Source organism: Pseudoliparis swirei, chromosome 12, assembly GCF_029220125.1.
Source record: "Pseudoliparis swirei isolate HS2019 ecotype Mariana Trench chromosome 12, NWPU_hadal_v1, whole genome shotgun sequence".
In the NCBI taxonomy this organism is placed as follows: Eukaryota; Metazoa; Chordata; class Actinopteri; order Perciformes; family Liparidae; genus Pseudoliparis; species Pseudoliparis swirei.
In genome coordinates, this window is record NC_079399.1 from 2,445,812 (window position 1) to 2,464,121 (window position 18,310).

Sequence of the window (18,310 nt, forward strand, 5' to 3'; positions counted from 1 at the left end):
GCCTGACTGAAGAAGCTGTCCCTCAGTCTGTTTGTGCGGCACTTGATACTGCGGTATCGCCTGCCTGACGGTAGAAGGGTGAACAGTTTGTGGCCGGGGTGGTTATTGTCTTTTGTGTGTGTGTGTGTGTGTGTGTGTGTGTGTGTGTGTGTGTGTGTGTGTGTGTGTGTGTGTGTGTGTGTGTGTGTGTGTGTGTGTGCTGTAAACACCCCCTGTTGTTGAGCCCATGGTTGTTGTTTTGTGTTGTTCTGAGCAGCTGCATGGTGTCACACCTCGTCTCCTCTAACGAGTCGTCACATGTGGGAGCAGACCAGAGAGTTTGGGAACATTGGGCCGTAAAATTTAATTAAATCAACAAGGATTTTTTTTTAAAGAAGAAGTTTAAGCCTCGTGTCCAAACCGTTAGCTGCGAAGAAATACTACTCAGCAAAAAGATGGTCAAATATTCAGTTTATTTGGACTGTTTCTTCCTGCCGCCATCTTGGTTCCTCCTCGTCGCCATCTTGGTTCCTCCTCGTCGCCATCTTGGTTCCTCCTCGTCGCCATCTTGGTTCCTCCTCATCGCCATCTTGGTTCCTCCTCGTCGCCATCTTGGTTAGTCCACCTAGATGCTCGTCATATATTGTTAATGTCCTTCTGGTTTTCTGTCAACAGTGGAGTTTTCTATCCTCTTCCGTCCTGTCACTCTCTTTGAATGTTTCCCTTCATAGATAAATGCATCTGTCATCCTACTGGAAACCATGTGTTCGTAAAAGAAGGGGAGCGTGTTCAAGGTCGCACCAGCAGCTCAGCAGCAGCTGAGCTCCAACCAGAGTGAAAACCAGGAAACCAGCCGCACAAAGCTTTGAGTGGCGCGGTGACTCAGGTCATGTGACCTCTGAGCTGGCCCTGGTCATGTGACCTCTGAGCCTTGACATCGTCTCTGTGGAACGTGGCCTCGTTCCCCCCTCAGTGGCACATTTCCTACCGAGGCAGACAGTGTCAGGTGGGACCGAAACTTTTCCACCACCATCATCATCATCATCATCATCTTCACCTTCACTGTGACTCAGCAGGTTTTTTTGCTAAATGTTTTTAGGTTCAATTAAGTTCATGAGAAGATAATGTCCAAAGAAATACGATTTTACCACAAAGGATCATTAGATTATTACTTTAATAGTAAATAAATGTTAACTAAACTAATATTGAGAATATCCACATTTAAAAATACGTACTACTTCTACTATTGTACATTCAGTACTAGTATAAATATACTAGTGTTTATCAAGAAGAAGACAGGGCTAATTCCCCGTTAGCTAGATGCAGCTAGCGCCTGTATACGGTACATCACATGATCGAATAGAGACTAGCCATTGGACAGCATCAACACACTGTACATATTACCCAGCAACCATCACTGCATATCTGTATTTGACTCCATAAAAAACATCCTGTCACTTTTTGGCAGAATATTTTCGTTGTATTTATTTTATTTTGTGCCGCGAATGTTTGTCAATGTAAAAGATAATAAACTAAATTAGATTTTTGTTGATGTGCAAAATAATGTTTTAAATTGACAAATATCATTTGTGTAGTTCATAGAAACGGGGATCAAAAAGTTATTTGTTTCTCACCGTTTACTCCTAAACCCATCCCGTGGTGGTCAAGTGGAAGGGGCGGGGCTTATTGTCTATCGACGCCCCCTGCGCTATGCTACCATGCTACCATGCTTTGCTACCTTTGCTCCTATAATCTCGACTGGTGCAATAACATAAATTCCTGCATGTGAAACCTGATTGTCCTCCAGAACCTAGCCAGGCCTCCAACAACAACAACAACAACAGTGTGAGCGCTGAGCCGGCATTTCAGATGACGGTCTGAAGCTGCAGCCGTGACTCACGAGTCTCTCCTGGCATCTCTGAGGTCATCGTCACTCTGTGTCACTCCGCTCTCACTTTTCTTTCTTCTCTTTATTTCTCTCCATCCTTCCCCTTTTTCTCTCGCAGCTCAAGAGCTTCGTCATTTACTGTAATGGTGGTGAGGGCAACTGTGTGTGTGTGTGTGTGTGTGTCTGCATTATTGATTACCCCTGAGCACCACCATTAATCGGTGTGTCTGATTGGCTGCCTGCAGTCAGGCCTCGTTACCTGATAATCCACGGCCGGTTCTGATTGGACGCCGTCCGATCCTCCGTTAGGAATTCATGATGATGCCGTCTGAGGTCACTGATCAGGAGGGTGATGTCATCTCACCTGAGCCCTCACGTGTGTGTGTGCGTGTGTAGAGATGGATGGATGAAAGAAGAGAAAATAACACAAGAGAAAACAAGATGAAAGATTTAGAGAAATAACCGACGAATAAGTGGAAATGTGAAACGATGAAATGAATGATTGTATCGAGACATCAAAAGATAACATTTTAAGATATAGGGAAGAAAACAACAGAATGTGATTTGGTTGAGATTTGTTTACAACAACAGCATACAGTACAGCAAATATACTTTCAGAACCAGGATCCAGTTTATTGACAAGTAGGATAAATACATATTAAAAGAAAAAAGTCAAAATAAGTGTTGCAAAAAAATTATTTAATATACTATAAAAATGTCCTTTCATTAAAAGAAATTTTTATGTGAAATCAAAGAAAATTGAAAATATTTAAAAAATTGGAAGAAACTGTGTGAAAGAATAAAAAAAATTAAATAGAAGGAAATACAAAAACAAATATGCATAAATAAAATAGACATGTTCAAGAAATATTAAATAGAGGAAGAATAGAAATAAATTGAAAAAATTAAATTGGAATAAATATGTAAAGTAAATACAATAAAATATATGTAAAAAAGAAGAGAAATATGATAAAATGAATAAACAATACAATAAAAATACACACAATACATCTGAATTAAAAATGTAAGGAATGTACAAAGCTTCATTGACGGAATATCAAAAACAATATTGAAGTAGAGATTTGATCCCAAATACTGATGAAACTCACTGGTCACGTGGTCCACGTGTGATGACGTCATGTTTTAGAGACGTGTGAATCGTGCCGAGTCACATGAAGCCAGAGACCTGCTGGGTCACGTGGGGGAAATGAAAGAAAAAGAAAATACACGCACACACAAAAAACACAAAAAACACACGTGCACGCACGCACGCACGCACGCACGCACGCACGCACGCACGCACGCACGCACGCACGCACGCACGCACGCACGCACGCACGCACGCACGCACGCACGCACGCACGCGCACGCACGCACGCACGCACGCACACACACACACACACACACACACACACACACACACACACACACACACACACACACACACACACACACACACACACACACACACACACACACACACACATGATTATGAAGGACAGAGCTATCGAGATAAATACAAATAAGAAAAAAAATAAAGAGTGTGTGTGTGCGTCAGGACAGAAAGTATTTTAAGGAATTAGCAGAAGTTTAAAAGTTCAACATTAAAGAAGAGGGAAGTTGATAGATTCCTTCAATATAAGCATTATTATTATTTTGTTGCGTGTCACGTATGACGTCGCCGTATTTAACCCCTCTGCATTACGTCACACATAATCTAGCGAACATTAAAGTATAAATACACAAAACACACGTTGCTTTTATTAAACCGGTGGGTCAGAACCGTCATCCGGGTAACTTACATGTCTCCTCGCTTTATTAATGTCGGTGACGTCACGTCTTTATTTATAACACGAGACAAATACAGATCGGTCCCGTTTAACGTCACTGATACGTAAAACAGGGCGCGTGCGTGCACGCGCACGTGTGTGTGCGCGTGCGTCGCAGCTGCCAAGGCGGGGTAACCCAGTTTACACATAATCTATAAATAGCAGCTCCGCGCCCCGCAGGAAGTGACGTAGAAGCCGCCGGAGCCTGGGAATCCTGGGCCGCGTCCCATTTCTAAAACTCCGGGTTCCTCTCTCGGGTTTTTACTTTTATATATCAACGCTTACAGGATTGTTTGGTTCTTTATTTTGTTCTCCAGTTGTTGAACAACTACTCTTCCTATATTATGTAAATATATGATATTATTGTTTAATATTTGTGGATAAAATGGTTAAAATATCACATTTAAAACAGCACAAATACATCAACACGGAATAAAACAAGTAAATAATATAGAAAAAAAAGTAGAAACACAACTAAAAACTAATAAAAGATATGAAGGAAACAAAGAATGTGAACTTTTCACAATGGAACGCGGCCCTCTCTCTCTCTCTCTCTCTCTCTCTCTGATCTGTCTGCCTGTGTTTCAGGGGTGGAAGTCCACAGGGCGTGAAGGTGTTGTTGCCGCGGTAACGCCATGTCAACATAAACACAGAGAGAGAGAGAGAGAGAGAGAGACCAGTATCAGGGCCAGCTGGCAGGAGATCCATGGGAAATAAAATGCTCTGTATGAATTCAATGGATATATATATATATATATATATATATATATATATATATATATATATATATATATATATATTGAGGCCTCCAGGTGAGGACACTGCCCCTTTAAGAGGACCTTGGAAATACAGAATTATTTCTTTATTCACTGATTTAAATAACTAGTCAACGTTTATATATTTGTATTTGTATTTCATTTTAATCGTAGGGCAGTTTCCCTTTCGCTCGCCTAAAAACAGCCAAACTTACCAAAATGATGTCGACCGGAAGGTAAAAAGTAATAATTACCGAATGATAATGACGTCTTTCAAATGGTTGTGAACGATGACACGGCGGCGCGTGGCGGCTGTAAGACCGGCTCACATACCGGAGTCAGCGGTTGTCTCACGGCGCCGTTGGCAACGGGCCAGAAGGCTCGAGGACAATGGCGCCGCTGTTACGCAGCAACCGCGGCGTCGTCTTTTTGTGCGCGACTTGGACACGAACGACGAAACTCGAGAGTTCGCAAACTTCCACTTTTGTGTTTTTGTGAATGGGCTGAGTGAAGGTGAGTTACCTGTGAGACAAGTCACAGGGCTTACCTTAACCCAGGGAGCTTTACCTGCGTTTGTGGGCATCGAACTTGCAACCACGCAGGAGACGAGACATCGTATCAAACCTATTGCGTCATCCATGTGAGCTACCTTCTGCTGGTTAAATGCACAAAGTATTTTCAAAATAAAAGTCCGTATTCACAGGAAAAAACGTAGTTAGTTTTTCTGAAAAGATGAAGAGATGGTTTATAAAAAATAACTTCTCAATAAAAGGAAGGAAGGAAGATTGGGAGTGGGAAGGAAGAAAGAGCGGGAGTAAAATAAATAAATAACCAAATAAATAAATAAATACAATACAATACAATACAATGTAAAATAAAAAAAACAGTAATTGTAGTCACAACATTGTTGCAATAAAACCTCCCGATGGTCTCAGAGGAGGTCTGGAGGTCTGGAGGTCTCGAGGTCTCGAGGCCTCAGAGGAGGTCTTGAGGTCTTGAAGTCTTGAGGTCTTGAAGTCTCGAGGTCTCGAGGCCTCAGAGGAGGTCTTGAGGTCTTGAAGTATTGAGGTCTTGAGGTCTTGAAGTCTCGAGGTCTCGAGGTCTCGAGGTCTCGAGGTCTCGAGGTCTCGAGGTCTCGAAGTCTCGAGGTCTCGAGGTCTCGAGGCCTTGAGGTCTTGAGGTCTCGAGGTCTCGAGGTCTCGAGGTCTCGAGGTCTTGAGGTCTGGAGGTCTTGAGGTCTCGAGGTCTGGAGGTCTCGAGGCCTCAGAGGAGGTCTTGAGGTCTCGAGGTCTTGAAGTCTCGAGGTCTCGAGGCCTCAGAGGAGGTCTTGAGGTTTCGAGGTCTCGAGGCCTCAGAGGAGGTCTTGAGGTCTTGAAGTATTGAGGTCTCGAGGTCTTGAGGTCTTGAAGTCTCGAGGTCTCGAGGTCTTGAGGTCTCGAGGCCTTGAAGTCTTGAGGTCTCGAGGTCTTGAAGTCTCGAGGTCTTGAGGCCTTGAGGTCTTGAGGTCTCGAGGTCTCGAGGTCTTGAGGTCTTGAGGTCTCGAGGTCTCGAGGTCTCGAGGTTTTGAGGCCTTGAGGTCTGGAGGCCTTGAGGTCTGGAGGTCTCGAGGTCTCGAGGTCTTGAGGTCTCGAGATCTCGAGGTCTTGAGGTCTGGAGGTCTCGAGGTCTCGAAGTCTCGAGGTCTCGAGGTCTTGAGGTCTCGAAGTATTGAGGTCTCGAGGTCTCGAGGTCTTGAAGTCTCGAGGTCTTGAGGTCTTGAAGTCTCGAGGTCTCGAGGTCTTGAGGTCTCGAGGCCTTGAAGTCTTGAGGTCTCGAGGTCTTGAAGTCTCGAGGTCTTGAGGCCTTGAGGTCTCGAGGTCTTGAGGTCTTGAGGTCTCGAGGTCTCGAGGTCTCGAGGTTTTGAGGTCTTGAGGCCTTGAGGTCTGGAGGTCTCGAGGTCTCGAGGTCTTGAGGTCTCGAGATCTCGAGGTCTTGAGGTCTGGAGGTCTCGAGGTCTCGAAGTCTCGAGGTCTCGAGGTCTTGAGGTCTCGAAGTATTGAGGTCTCGAGGTCTCGAGGTCTTGAAGTCTTGAGGTCTCGAGGTCTCGAGGTCTCGAGGTCTCGAGGCCTTGAGGTCTGGAGGTCTCGAGGTCTGGAGGTCTCAAGGTCTCGAGGTCTCGAGGTCTCGAGGTCTCGAGGTCTGGAAGTCTCGAGGTCTCGAGGTCTTGAGGTCTTGAGGTCTCGAGGTCTTGAGGTCTCGAGGTCTCGAGGCCTCGAGGTCTCGAGGTCTCGAGGTCTCGAGGTCTGGAGGTCTTGAAGTCTCGAGGTCTCGAGGTCTCGAGGTCTCGAGGTCTCGAGGTCTTGAGGTCTCGAGGTCTCGAGGTCTTGAGGTCTTGAGGTCTCGAGGTCTCGAGGTCTTGAGGTCTTGAGGTCTCGAGGCCTCGAGGCCTCCGGGCTGTCTGAGTTCCTCACCGAGGCGTCACAATCCTGACGAGGTGTTGGGAATCCGATCTGAGGCCAGATCTGGGACGCCGTGAGTCAACGTGACGCTCGGGAAGCAGCGGCAGGAGTTCATCAACAAAAAGGACATTTAGAATTTAAAAAATATAATTATTTAAAAAATATTTTCTGGACGAACAAACTTTAAAAAATTTCAAAATCTCACAAACGTTCTATTTTACGTTTTATTTTGGTATGAAAGATCTAATATGAGACCAGAAGAAAATGAAAGGCAATGAGAAATGTCTGCAGCCTACCTGTGTGTGTGTAGATGTTTGTGTGTGTGTGTAGATGTTTGTGTGTGTTTGTAGATGTTTGTGTGTGTGTGTAGATGTTTGTGTGTGTGTGTAGATGTTTGTGTGTGTTTGTAGATGTTTGTGTGTGTGTGTGTGTGCATACGTGTGTGTTTGTAGATGTTTGTGTGTGTTTGTAGATGTTTGTGTGTGTGTGTAGATGTTTGTGTGTGTGTGTGTGTGTGTGCATATGTGTGTGTTTGTGTGCGTTTGTGTTTCTTCCTGTTTTCCTCCAAGAGGAAGAAGTCCTCACGTCTTTTAGTTTAGTGAATACAACTCTGTGTAAAACACGTAAAGATTAAATTCACTTAATGTAGCAACATGTACGTGTTCAATAATCATATCTGCTCTGATGCTTCTAAACATTGAGACTTCTTTGATGTGAAAAATAAAATAAAATAAAAGTACCTTGAATGTGTATTTAAGTACTTAATTAAACTTAACTTAGTTCCTGTGGTCAAAAGAAATATTTTCATGCAAACATTTCTGTAAAGTTATTTTGAAGCGCTCCACCATACACACACATCCTGAGTTGAACCCATGTGATGTCATTTCCTAAATGTGCTGATGTAACAGTCACATGCTCACGAAATGACGAAGTCCACTTAAAACCCCAGAACACAAAGACCAGTGCCCGGCGTTCGGCTGCTTCCTGTTCCTGCCCCACACACACACGGGCACGTGTCAAAATGTCTGTGATCTGCACAATAATGTGTGTGTAACAACACGTGAGTGACCGTGTCTATTGTATAGAGATAATCTATAATCTACCCAGCAACAGTCAGAGCAAGTGACGTACTTTATAATATTTAAAAAAGAGGACTAAAGCAGGTCCAACCGACTGGACTCATCAACCGACCCCGCGGTGTTCCCCAGGGTTCTTTCCTGGGCCCACTTCTGGTTGCATTGCACGTGGTTCCTCTCGGAGACACGACACGTCATTTTAAACATATTTCTGCTCGATGCTTTCCAGACGATACTCAATTATACTTCTTCTACTATACTTCTCATTTAAGCCTCAAAGTGCTATAAAGATTATGCTTTAACTCATTGAATTATGACACAATAGATGTTTTCTTATTCTTGCCTCAGCTGATTTCACCTAAAAGGAACCAAACCATTAAAAAAGTTCTCTTATTACACTCTTTTTGTTTTGCTTTTAGTATCTTATTTAATTTCATACTTTTTTGTGTATTTCTATTCACATTTCATGTTTATTTCTATCTTTTAAAATATTATTTCTATTGTATTGCTACCTCAGCTGATTTCAAACTAAAATACCTTTCTTTTAACACTATTTTTTTATTAGTTAACAAAAGCATCCATGAGGAATCCCTTCACACACACACATGTTTAGACTGTTTTGGCATCTTATTTAATTTCAGACTTTTGTTTGTGTATTTATATGTGCATTTCATGTTTGTTTCTGTCTTTTAAAATCTAATAAAACTCGAAAAATATATTCCAGAACATGTTTTAAATCAATTCCAACATGATCCAAACATCCTTTAAATAAGTGTAAATGCCTTTCTCAGAAATAGAAAAGAAAAGTACTTTTCTCGACCCGTGGCCAAACGTTCCCCTAGAAGTCTCCCCGGTGCTGCGCTGCTCACGGTGAGAACCGCAGCAGGTCGTTGTTACGTGACGCGGTAACCATCGCCTCCCGGTGAGAGCGGCTCGAGGTCGTCGCCGTCAGCCGAGAGGCAGAAACGGGTCCGACGGGAAGGCCTCCGCCTCGAGGCGCCGCGCCGCGTTTCCCACCAGAGCTTCTCCGGCTGAGAGCAGGAAGGTGATTAATGTGACTTTTATTTTTTTATTCGAAATCACATTCTGCACATCGTGAACTTCCTGTTTGGAGTTCTTGTTGCTTTGGGAGTGAAGCGGCGTCTGCAGAGTGTGAGCTGAAACGTTGCTGCCGGTTTAATGAGAGCGGAGGGAGGGAAGTGGGTCAGAGCACCGCGCCGTCTTCCTTCTGATGGAGATCACTTATAACAACACACGTGACAGGCGTAGTTATTGTTGAGCAACAATGTGGAAATAATAATGCGACACAAAAGCATGAAAAACAATGAAAGGTGATTTTCGGTGATGTAAAACATAAACACTATTTATTTACATCATACTGTAAACGAGCATATGTACCGCCGTGTTGACCTTTAGCCTGCACGATGACGTCATCTCGTTGCATCAGCTGCTGCGACCCAAAATGAAGCGTCCTGATTGGCTGAGAGATAAGCGGCTCGTTGTCCTCTGTGATCTCTGAGGTGCCTTCATGAGCGGATCACAGCGTTGGAAACAGGAACACTCAGCGCAGGTCAGAGGAGAAGCTGCTGCTTCTTTCTTTTTCATGTTTATATAAAGCATGACAACTAATATTGTTTTTCAAGAAAGAGAAACAAAGAAATTCATCAAACAACAACAACAACAACAGATTGCCTAAACAGAGACTAATTATTACTGTCATCATGGGTGGCTGGGACCAGGGGTAAAGAGACATGCAACGACTTCAAAGACTACAAAGATGCATTCAAAGACTACAAAGATACATTTAAAGACTACAAAGATACATTCAAAGACCACAAAGATACATTCAAAGACTACAAAGATACATTTTAAGACTACAAAGATGCATTCAAAGACTACAAAGATACATTCAAAGTCTACAAAGATACATTTAAAGACTACAAAGATACATTCAAAGACTACAAAGATACATTTTAAGACTACAAAGATACATTCAAAGACTACAAAGATACATTTTAAGACTACAAAGATACATTCAAAGACTACAAAGATACATTTTAAGACTACAAAAATATATTCAAAGACTACAAAGATACATTCAAAGACTACAAAGATACATTCAAAGACTACAAAGATACATTCAAAGACTACAAAGATACATTCAAAGACTACAAAGATACATTCAAAGACTACAAAGATGCATTTAAAGACTACAAAGATACATTCAAAGACTACAAAGATACATTTTAAGACTACAAAGAGACACTACATTACTACAAATGTAAAGTTATACCGTAGAGATTCAAACCAACAGACACACAGCGGCAGAAGGGCCACAGAGAGACGCTCCGGGTCGCTCTCCGTCCGGAGGCCCGGCTCCTGATTGGACGATCTCCTCCGCCGTGTTTACAGCCTCCAGGGCTACGAGCTCTGAGTCATCACGCCACGTCCAATCGGGATGAGTCACAATCCACCTATGTTCAGATCGGCCTTGACCTCTGACCCCGGACCCCTGACCTCTGAACGCTGCTGCTGTGGAGACATCAACACTTTGATGAAACCTTCATTCTCCTTCCAACAAAACGAATGTGACGAGAAACGAAAGAGAAAGAAGACGAAGGTCCAAAGTTCAGATGAAGGAGCGACTCATGAGGAAAGTGAAAGCTGAGCGTTGTCTGGATATAACACGAACACATCTTCACGTCACAATTGAACAAGACAAAGATAACCAAACGGAGCTCTCCTTGTTTCACTGAAACATGAAACACACCAAACGCTTTGTTTACATCACGAGTAAACAACAACAAGGAAGAACCCCACCACATGAGTACACTACTGAGGTGTATTAGTACATTACTCTGGTATATTAGTATATTACTCTGGTATATTAGTATATTACTCTGGTATATTAGTACATTACTCTGGTATATTAGTACATTACTCTGGTATATTAGTATATTACTCTGGTATATTAGTACATTACTCTGGTATATTAGTACATTACTCTGGTATATTAGTATATTACTCTGGTATATTAGTATATTACTCTGGTATATTAGTACATTACTCTGGTATATTAGTACATTACTCTGGTATATTAGTACATTACTCTGGTATATTAGTATATTACTCTGGTATATTAGTACATTACTCTGGTATATTAGTACATTACTCTGGTATATTAGTATATTACTCTGGTATATTAGTACATTACTCTGGTATATTAGTACATAAGTACATCAGTGAACATAAAGATGTTTCCGGTCTGCCGCTCCGTTTCCTCGACGATCCGCCGGCGTTAGAAAAAAGAAAAGAAAACGTTGAACACGTTAACGCAGAAAGAGACGCTGCATCCATCACATGCTCCTCCTCATCAGAGTGATGCTAGAGGAGGAGGAGAGGAGGGAGGGAGGGAGGGAGGGAGGGAGGGAGGGAGGAGAGGATGGAGTGAGCGAGGGAGGAGGAGAGGATGGAGGGGGATTGAGGAGGAGGGGGAGGATGGGGAGGAGGACGAGGAGGAAGAGAGGAGGGGGGTTTCCCGGATCCTCCGTGATAAAGAAGAAGAGGAGGAAGAGCTTCCCGGAAAGGATGACGGAACCAGGAACTGCAAGAAGGGATGGAGGAAGAGAGGAGGAGGAGGAGGAGGAGGGGGAGGGGGAGGAGGAGGAGGGGGCAATAAGTCAATAATGTAGACATTAAAAATGAAATTAATTAGTACAAAATTAATAACTTCTCACTATTATTAATATTTAATAGCAGTTTTATTTACTCCACTTATAATCACTGTGAATATTATTCTATCAATATAATATACGTAAAATACAATATATCATCATTATTTTCATATGAATTTCACATTAAATATAAATGTTTTGATGTAATATTATATTTAGTTTATTAATAAAATATTTAATTAATAGTATAATTTTGTTAACATAATTATATAATTTATAAAAAAAGAATACGAATAAATTTGGGATCGTATTTTTATTCTTCTTATAGCAGCAGAGATGTAAACAAAAGCTCCTCTGTCCTCCTCTCCTCCTTCTCCTCCTCCTCTCCTCCTCCTCCTCCTCTCCTCCTCCCCCTCCTCCTCCTCCTCCTCCTCCTCTCCTCCTCCTCTTGGAGCGGATTACGTCACCCTCTTCCTTTCCGGGAAACAGTGCCTCTCATCCTCCCGGTGGCGTTTACCGGGCAACCGGCGGGGGAACCGGGAACAGGCGGCGGTGGGATAGGAAGCCTCCTCATCCTCGGCACTTCCCATCATCACCATCATCACTTTTATTTATTACTTTGCAAAGCTGCCGTCTCATTCGGGAATGCAGGAAATATCAAATACAACTTTCAACAACAATAACACAACAACAATCTGGAGGGGGTGGGGGGGGGATATTAAACTGAATCCACAAACATCAACATTTATAAATATTGTGCTTTTTAAACATGTTGATGTTCTGACGGAGTGTCGTCACGACGACATCGTGGGAAACGAAAACGTGACATGTGACAAAATAACAAAGTAACAAAATTACAAAGTAACAAAATAACAAAGTAACAAAAGAACAAAGTAATAAAATAACAAAGTAACAAAATAACAAAGTAACAAAATAACAAAATAACAAAATAACAAAGTAACAAAATAACAAAATTACAAAGTAATAAAATAACAAAGTAACAAAATAACAAAATAACTAAGTAACAAAATAACAAAGTAATAAAATAACAAAGAAACAAAATAACAAAATAAAGTAACAAAATAACAAAATAACAAAGTAATAAAATAACAAAGTAACAAAATAACAAAATAACAAAAAACAAAATAACAAAGTAACAAAATAACAAAATAAGAAAGTAATAAAATAACAAAGTAACAAAATAACAAAATAAACAATGTAAATAATAAACAACGTTGAGCCTCACAGTGTGGAGGTCAGGAAGGAAGTGACCTCCAGGAAGTGACTTGCGACCTCCAGGAAGTGACTCGTGACCTCCAGGAAGTGACTCACGACCTCCAGGAAGTGACTTGCGACCTCCAGGAAGTGACTCGTGACCTCCAGGAAGTGACTTGTGACCTCCAGGAAGTGACTCGCGACCTCCAGGAAGTGACTTGTGACCTCCAGGAAGTGACTCGTGACCTCCAGGAAGTGACTTGTGACCTCCAGGAAGTGACTTGCGACCTCCAGGAAGTGACTCGCGACCTCCAGGAAGTGACTCGCGACCTCCAGGAAGTGACTCGTAACCTCCAGTAAGTGACTTGTGACCTCCAGGAAGTGACTCGCGACCTCCAGGAAGTGACTCGTGACCTCCGAGAAGTGACTCGTGACCTCCAGGAAGTAACTCGTGACCTCCAGGAAGTGACTCGTGATGTTCGGCTTCTGCTTCTTTTCACTTTCCCTTCATGAGAAACCCCTCAGAGCGAAACCTGCCGCTTCTTTATCAGCGGTTCAAAGTTCACCAAACAAACACCTCCAGGAGCGAGCCGCGCCGGAGAGCCGATGCCGACGTCCCACCTGGAGTCAGCGTTCGTGTTTATTTGAAGCAAGAAACATGAATTATTGTCATAACTCAAATTATTATTAACAGACGTTTAACTCATTAGACAATATGTATTGTTTCCTACATTTAATTCTTCATTTGTAAGCCTTGACGTAACTTGATAATAATAATTATGAAAAAAATATATATTATCAAAATCTCACGTGATCTGGAACTACTTCTACATTCCATTCATTAAAATCATTTATATTCAACTTTTATTTTACAAAAGGAGATTTTAATCTGAAAAACTTCACGGATGGACACTCAAATCATGACGTGAATAATGTCAAATGAGTTTATGACTTTCTGTTAGATCACACACACACACACACACCTACACACACACACACACAGACACACACACACACATATGACGTGTATGAAAACCCCTCATATAAAAATAGAGTGTCATATTTAGCCGGCGGGTTATGAGGTATTAATAGTCAACAGAGTCAGCAACGATTTCACGGAGAGGCATCAATCTGGATACCACACGGACCTGTAAACATGTCAACACCCAGAGGGGGGGGGGGGGGGGGAGAGTTGAGTTAAGTGAGTTCAATCGAGTTAAGTTAAATTAAGTTAAGTTTTGTTAAGTTAAATTAAGTTGAGTTAAGTTTTGTTAAGTTAAATTAAGTTGAGTTAAGTTTTGTTAAGTTGAGTTGAGTTAAACCCTCCAAGAATGTCAGTTCACAATGATACAAAACATAAAGTTGTGAATTCACCTTTTAAATAAAATGGATGGAAAGAAAAAAGGAAAAGGAGAAGAGGAGGAGTGGATGGTAATGAGGATGAGAAGAAAATGGAAGAGGGGAGGATGAAAAAGAGAGGAAGAGAGAGGAAAGGAAGAAGAAGATATTAAAGGAAGTAAAAAACAACAGAGAAAGAAAAGAGGAAGAGGATCAAGGGATGGAAAGAAGAAAGGAAAAGGAAAGAAAGGGGGAAGAGGGATGGAAGGAAAAGGAAGAGTTGTTTAGAAGCAAAAAAGGAAAATAAGGAAGAGGAAATGATTGAAGGAAGGAAGAATAAAAAAAGAGAGGAAGATGAACAGAAATAAAAGAACAACGACAGGAAATAAATTGGTTATAAAGGAAGAAGAAGATGGAGGGATGGAAAGAAGAAAATAAAAGGAGAGGAGACAAGGAGAAAGGGAAGGAGGGATGGATGGAAAAGAAAAGAGGAGACGAGAGGAAGTGGAAAAGACTGAAAAGATGGAGGAAGGAAGAATTAAGAGAGAGCTGGGGAAGAGGAGGAGGAGGAGGAGGAGGAGGGGGAATCCTGCCCTGTTATGGCTGAGCTGCTCGGGGTTGCTTGATTGCATCATCGCAGGATAAGCTTTCTATAAATAGGGTGACGTCACCCCGCTGCTCTCCCTCCCTCCCTGCCTCCTCCCTCCTCGCCTCCTCTCCTCACCCCGCCCCCCTCCCTCTCGTACAGCATTCCTGTTGCGTCACGAGGCCCCGCCCCCTCGGCCGCCGCTATAAAGGCGGGTGACGCAACGCAAGCCGCCACAAGCGAGACTCTTTACGCCGGAGGAGACGCGCCCGCTGCGGACTGCTTCTCCCGGACACCGACACACCGACACACTGACAGGTAGGACGGGGCCCTGCGCACCGGGAGGGGGGGGGGGGGCGGCCTACCGGGGCGGGGGGCGGCGGTCCCGGGGAGCTCACCGGAGAAGTCCCGCCGCTGTCCCGGGACACGTGAGGAAGAACTTCTGAAGTCGCTTCCGCTCCAGAGAAAAGTTTCACAGCGGAGCTTTATTATGATAAAGTTGTTGTTGTTGTTGTTGTTTACATGTATGGGAGGTTGTACTCTGATGATCGGTCTTAGTTTGTGAATAGTGATGATGGTGATGATGAATGGTAAAGAAACAACAATAATGATAATAAACCCGAACAATACTCGTTTTTATATATTTACTGAACTAAAGTTAGGTTTTTATTTTAAATGTTGAGAGCTGATGACAAATATGTGGAGTTTAAGTTAAAGTGAAAACTTTTTTATGTTAAGCTATAGTATATAATAATACTATTATTTATATATATATATATATATATAACTTTGTTCTGTTAAGCTATAGTATATATAATAATATATGTGTATATATATATAACTTTTTTTATGCTAACCTATAGTATATATAATCTGTGTATATATTTATATATAACTTTTATGTTGACCTATACTATATATAATAATATTATATATAAAATATATATATACATTTAAAAAACTGATAAGTTTAATGGATATACTAAAGGAGCAAACTGTAAATCAGGTGTTGATAAATCCGAGTTATTATGATATTAAAGGTCGACACGTTGTTTTATCTGCACGTGCTAATGTTTAGTTTTGTTGATCTTCATCTTATCGAGCTGTCAATCAAACTCCTCCACTAGCCCCGCCTCCAAAGATAACTCGCATGATGATTATCTGCCATTGTTTATGCCCCAAAACGGACTCCATGTGTTTGTTCCTCCTCCTCCTCCTCGTCATGTTGCATCAGACAAGACGCCATCTGGACTTTTGTTTACCTTTTATACTGGATGTGCAATATTTCTGCGCTTTATCATGAATTAATATCATTCAAAGTTCATGAGTGGCCGTAACATGCTTAAATGTTTTAATATCTTGTGATATTATTGTCTTTGTGCAACTTAATTTTGAGTTAAAATTAGTGTTATCGCATTTTATGTAATTATTTAAATAATAAATTGGATATCTTTATAGGCACTTGTAGTTTAAAAAAAGGAGGTTATTATGAATTTTTATTTAAATAATTCATTGTATTTATTTTTCAAAATATAATAATTTGTAAAAAAAGAAACATAATTTTATTTATTTTTTCAAAATATAATAATAATTTGTAAGAAAAAGAAACATCATTTCATTCATTTTTTCAAAATATAATTCTAATTTATAAAAAAAAAAAAAACTGACATGTATTTATTTTTCAAAATATAATTATAATTTGTAAAAAATAAATAAAAAAGAAAGAAGCAGGACTTTTTTTTATTTGTAAAACAATATATTGTATTTCTTTTTCAAAGTATAATTATAATGTATGAAAAAAAAAAGTAGTAAATCATTGTATTTATTTTCCAGTCTGCTGTCCCCCAGAATGATGCTGCAGCACCCGGGCCCCTCGCTGGCCGACATCAGCTGCTCCGCCATGGTGCCCTGCCTCTCGCCGCCCGGCGCCCTCACGCTGGACGACTTCACCCACTTCACGCCGCTCGTGAAGGAGGAGCTGCGACTGGCCATCCAGAGCCGGCGCCTGTCCGGCGGGCTCAGCACCGACGTGAGCTCCGACGGCGCCAGCTCCGGCTCGGAGCGCCGGTCCGGCGGGTCCGGAGTCCGGAGAGAGGTGAGGGGGCGGGGTCAAGGCTCCCAGGGGGCGTCGCCAAGTTGCTGTCCATTGTGTGTTAGCTTTTATCAAAGGGTTAATCTTTTTGTTGTTGTTGTTCAGGTCACACCTCAGGACCACGAGAGGAGGAAGAGGAGGAGGGAGAGGAACAAAGTCGCCGCAGCCAAGTGCCGCAACAAGAAGAAGGAGAAGACGGAGACTCTGCAGCAGGTAAAGAGACACGGTGATGTCACACCTGGGCTCAGGAGTGATGTCACACCTGGGCTCATGAGTGATGTCACACCTGGGCTCAGGAGTGAGGTCACACCTGGGCTCATGAGTGATGTCACACCTGGGCTCATGAGTGAGGTCACACCTGGGCTCAGGAGTGATGTCACACCTGGGCTCATGAGTGAGGTCACACCTGGGCTCATGAGTGATGTCACACCTGGGCTCATGAGTGAGGTCACACCTGGGCTCAGGAGTGAGGTCACACCTGGGCTGATGAGTGATGTCACACCTGGGCTGATGAGTGATGTCACACCTGGGCTCAGGAGTGAGGTCACACCTGGGCTCATGAGTGAGGTCACACCTGGGCTCAGGAGTGATGTCACACCTGGGCTCATGAGTGATGTCACACCTGGGCTCATGAGTGAGGTCACACCTGGGCTCAGGAGTGAGGTCACACCTGGGCTGATGAGTGATGTCACACCTGGGCTGATGAGTGATGTCACACCTGGGCTCATGAGTGATGTCACACCTGGGCTCAGGAGTGAGGTCACACCTGGTTCTTGAAGAGTTCTTCATCTTCAGGGAACAGCTCAGAGAGTGTGTCCAACAAGAGCCACCATTAACGCCTCCTCCCCTCCCCCCCCCTCCCCCTCCTCCCCTCCTCCTCCTCCTCCTCCTCCTCCCCCTCCCTCCTCCTCATCCCCCTCCCCCTCCTCCTCCCCTCCTCCTGCAGGAGTCTGAGAAGCTGGAGGGTGTGAACAGCGACCTGAAGGCTCAGATCGAGGATCTGAAGCAGCAGAAGCAGCAGCTGGTCTACATGCTGAACCTGCACCGGCCCACCTGCATCGTGCGGGCGCAGAGCGGCCAGACGCCGGAGGACGAGCGCAACCTCTTCCTGCAGCACGTCCGGGAGAGCGCCGCCTCCTCCTGCGCCTCCTCGTCCCTCTCCACGCTGTCGCCCCTCGACGGAGGACTCCTGACCCTGGATCACATCTTCTGCGCCGGTCTGTGAGCGGCCGGCGGACATCTTGTTTCTTCTTCTGAGACGCGAGGCCGGCGGGGACGCCGCTCAGACTCCTCCCCCGGGACGCCTCCTCGGCCTCCTGCTCCTCGCCCACGGCGCTGCGACAAGAGACCTCGCGACTCCCCACGGGAGGCGTCCACGGCGGCGGCGGCGGCGCATGTTTGACCCTCTGGAGAACGTGAGCGGACGCCAAGCGCCGTCAG

At 43.3% G+C, this 18,310-nt stretch overlaps 1 protein-coding gene and 1 long non-coding RNA gene across 4 annotated transcripts in view; one reads left to right on the forward strand and one right to left on the reverse strand.

Moving 5' to 3' along the window:
- Window positions 1-197: 197 nt before the first annotated feature.
- Window positions 198-5,061, reverse strand: LOC130202214 (uncharacterized). Of its 2 annotated transcripts, none has more exons than XR_008833307.1 (3): window positions 5,019-5,061; window positions 2,977-3,056; window positions 198-2,238 (listed from the first exon to the last, which is right to left on the reverse strand). It is a non-coding gene; the product is annotated as an uncharacterized LOC130202214 (long non-coding RNA). The 2 variants fall into 2 exon arrangements; XR_008833306.1 differs by having other exon boundaries at window positions 4,999-5,056.
- Window positions 5,062-15,017: 9,956 nt separating this feature from the next.
- atf3 (activating transcription factor 3) overlaps window positions 15,018-18,310 on the forward strand; it is a 4,714-nt gene continuing 1,421 nt past the window's right edge. The window contains exons 1-4 of one of the 2 annotated variants that reach the window (XM_056427568.1): window positions 15,018-15,096; window positions 16,612-16,873; window positions 16,976-17,083; window positions 17,817-18,310. The exon at window positions 17,817-18,310 is cut by the window's right edge and continues 1,421 nt beyond it. In XM_056427568.1, coding sequence (XP_056283543.1) covers window positions 16,628-16,873; window positions 16,976-17,083; window positions 17,817-18,095 — 633 coding nt within the window. In that variant the 5' untranslated portion in view covers window positions 15,018-15,096; window positions 16,612-16,627 and the 3' untranslated portion in view covers window positions 18,096-18,310. The remainder of the gene's footprint in view (window positions 15,097-16,611; window positions 16,874-16,975; window positions 17,084-17,816) is intronic. The other variant, XM_056427569.1, reaches the window with a different exon arrangement.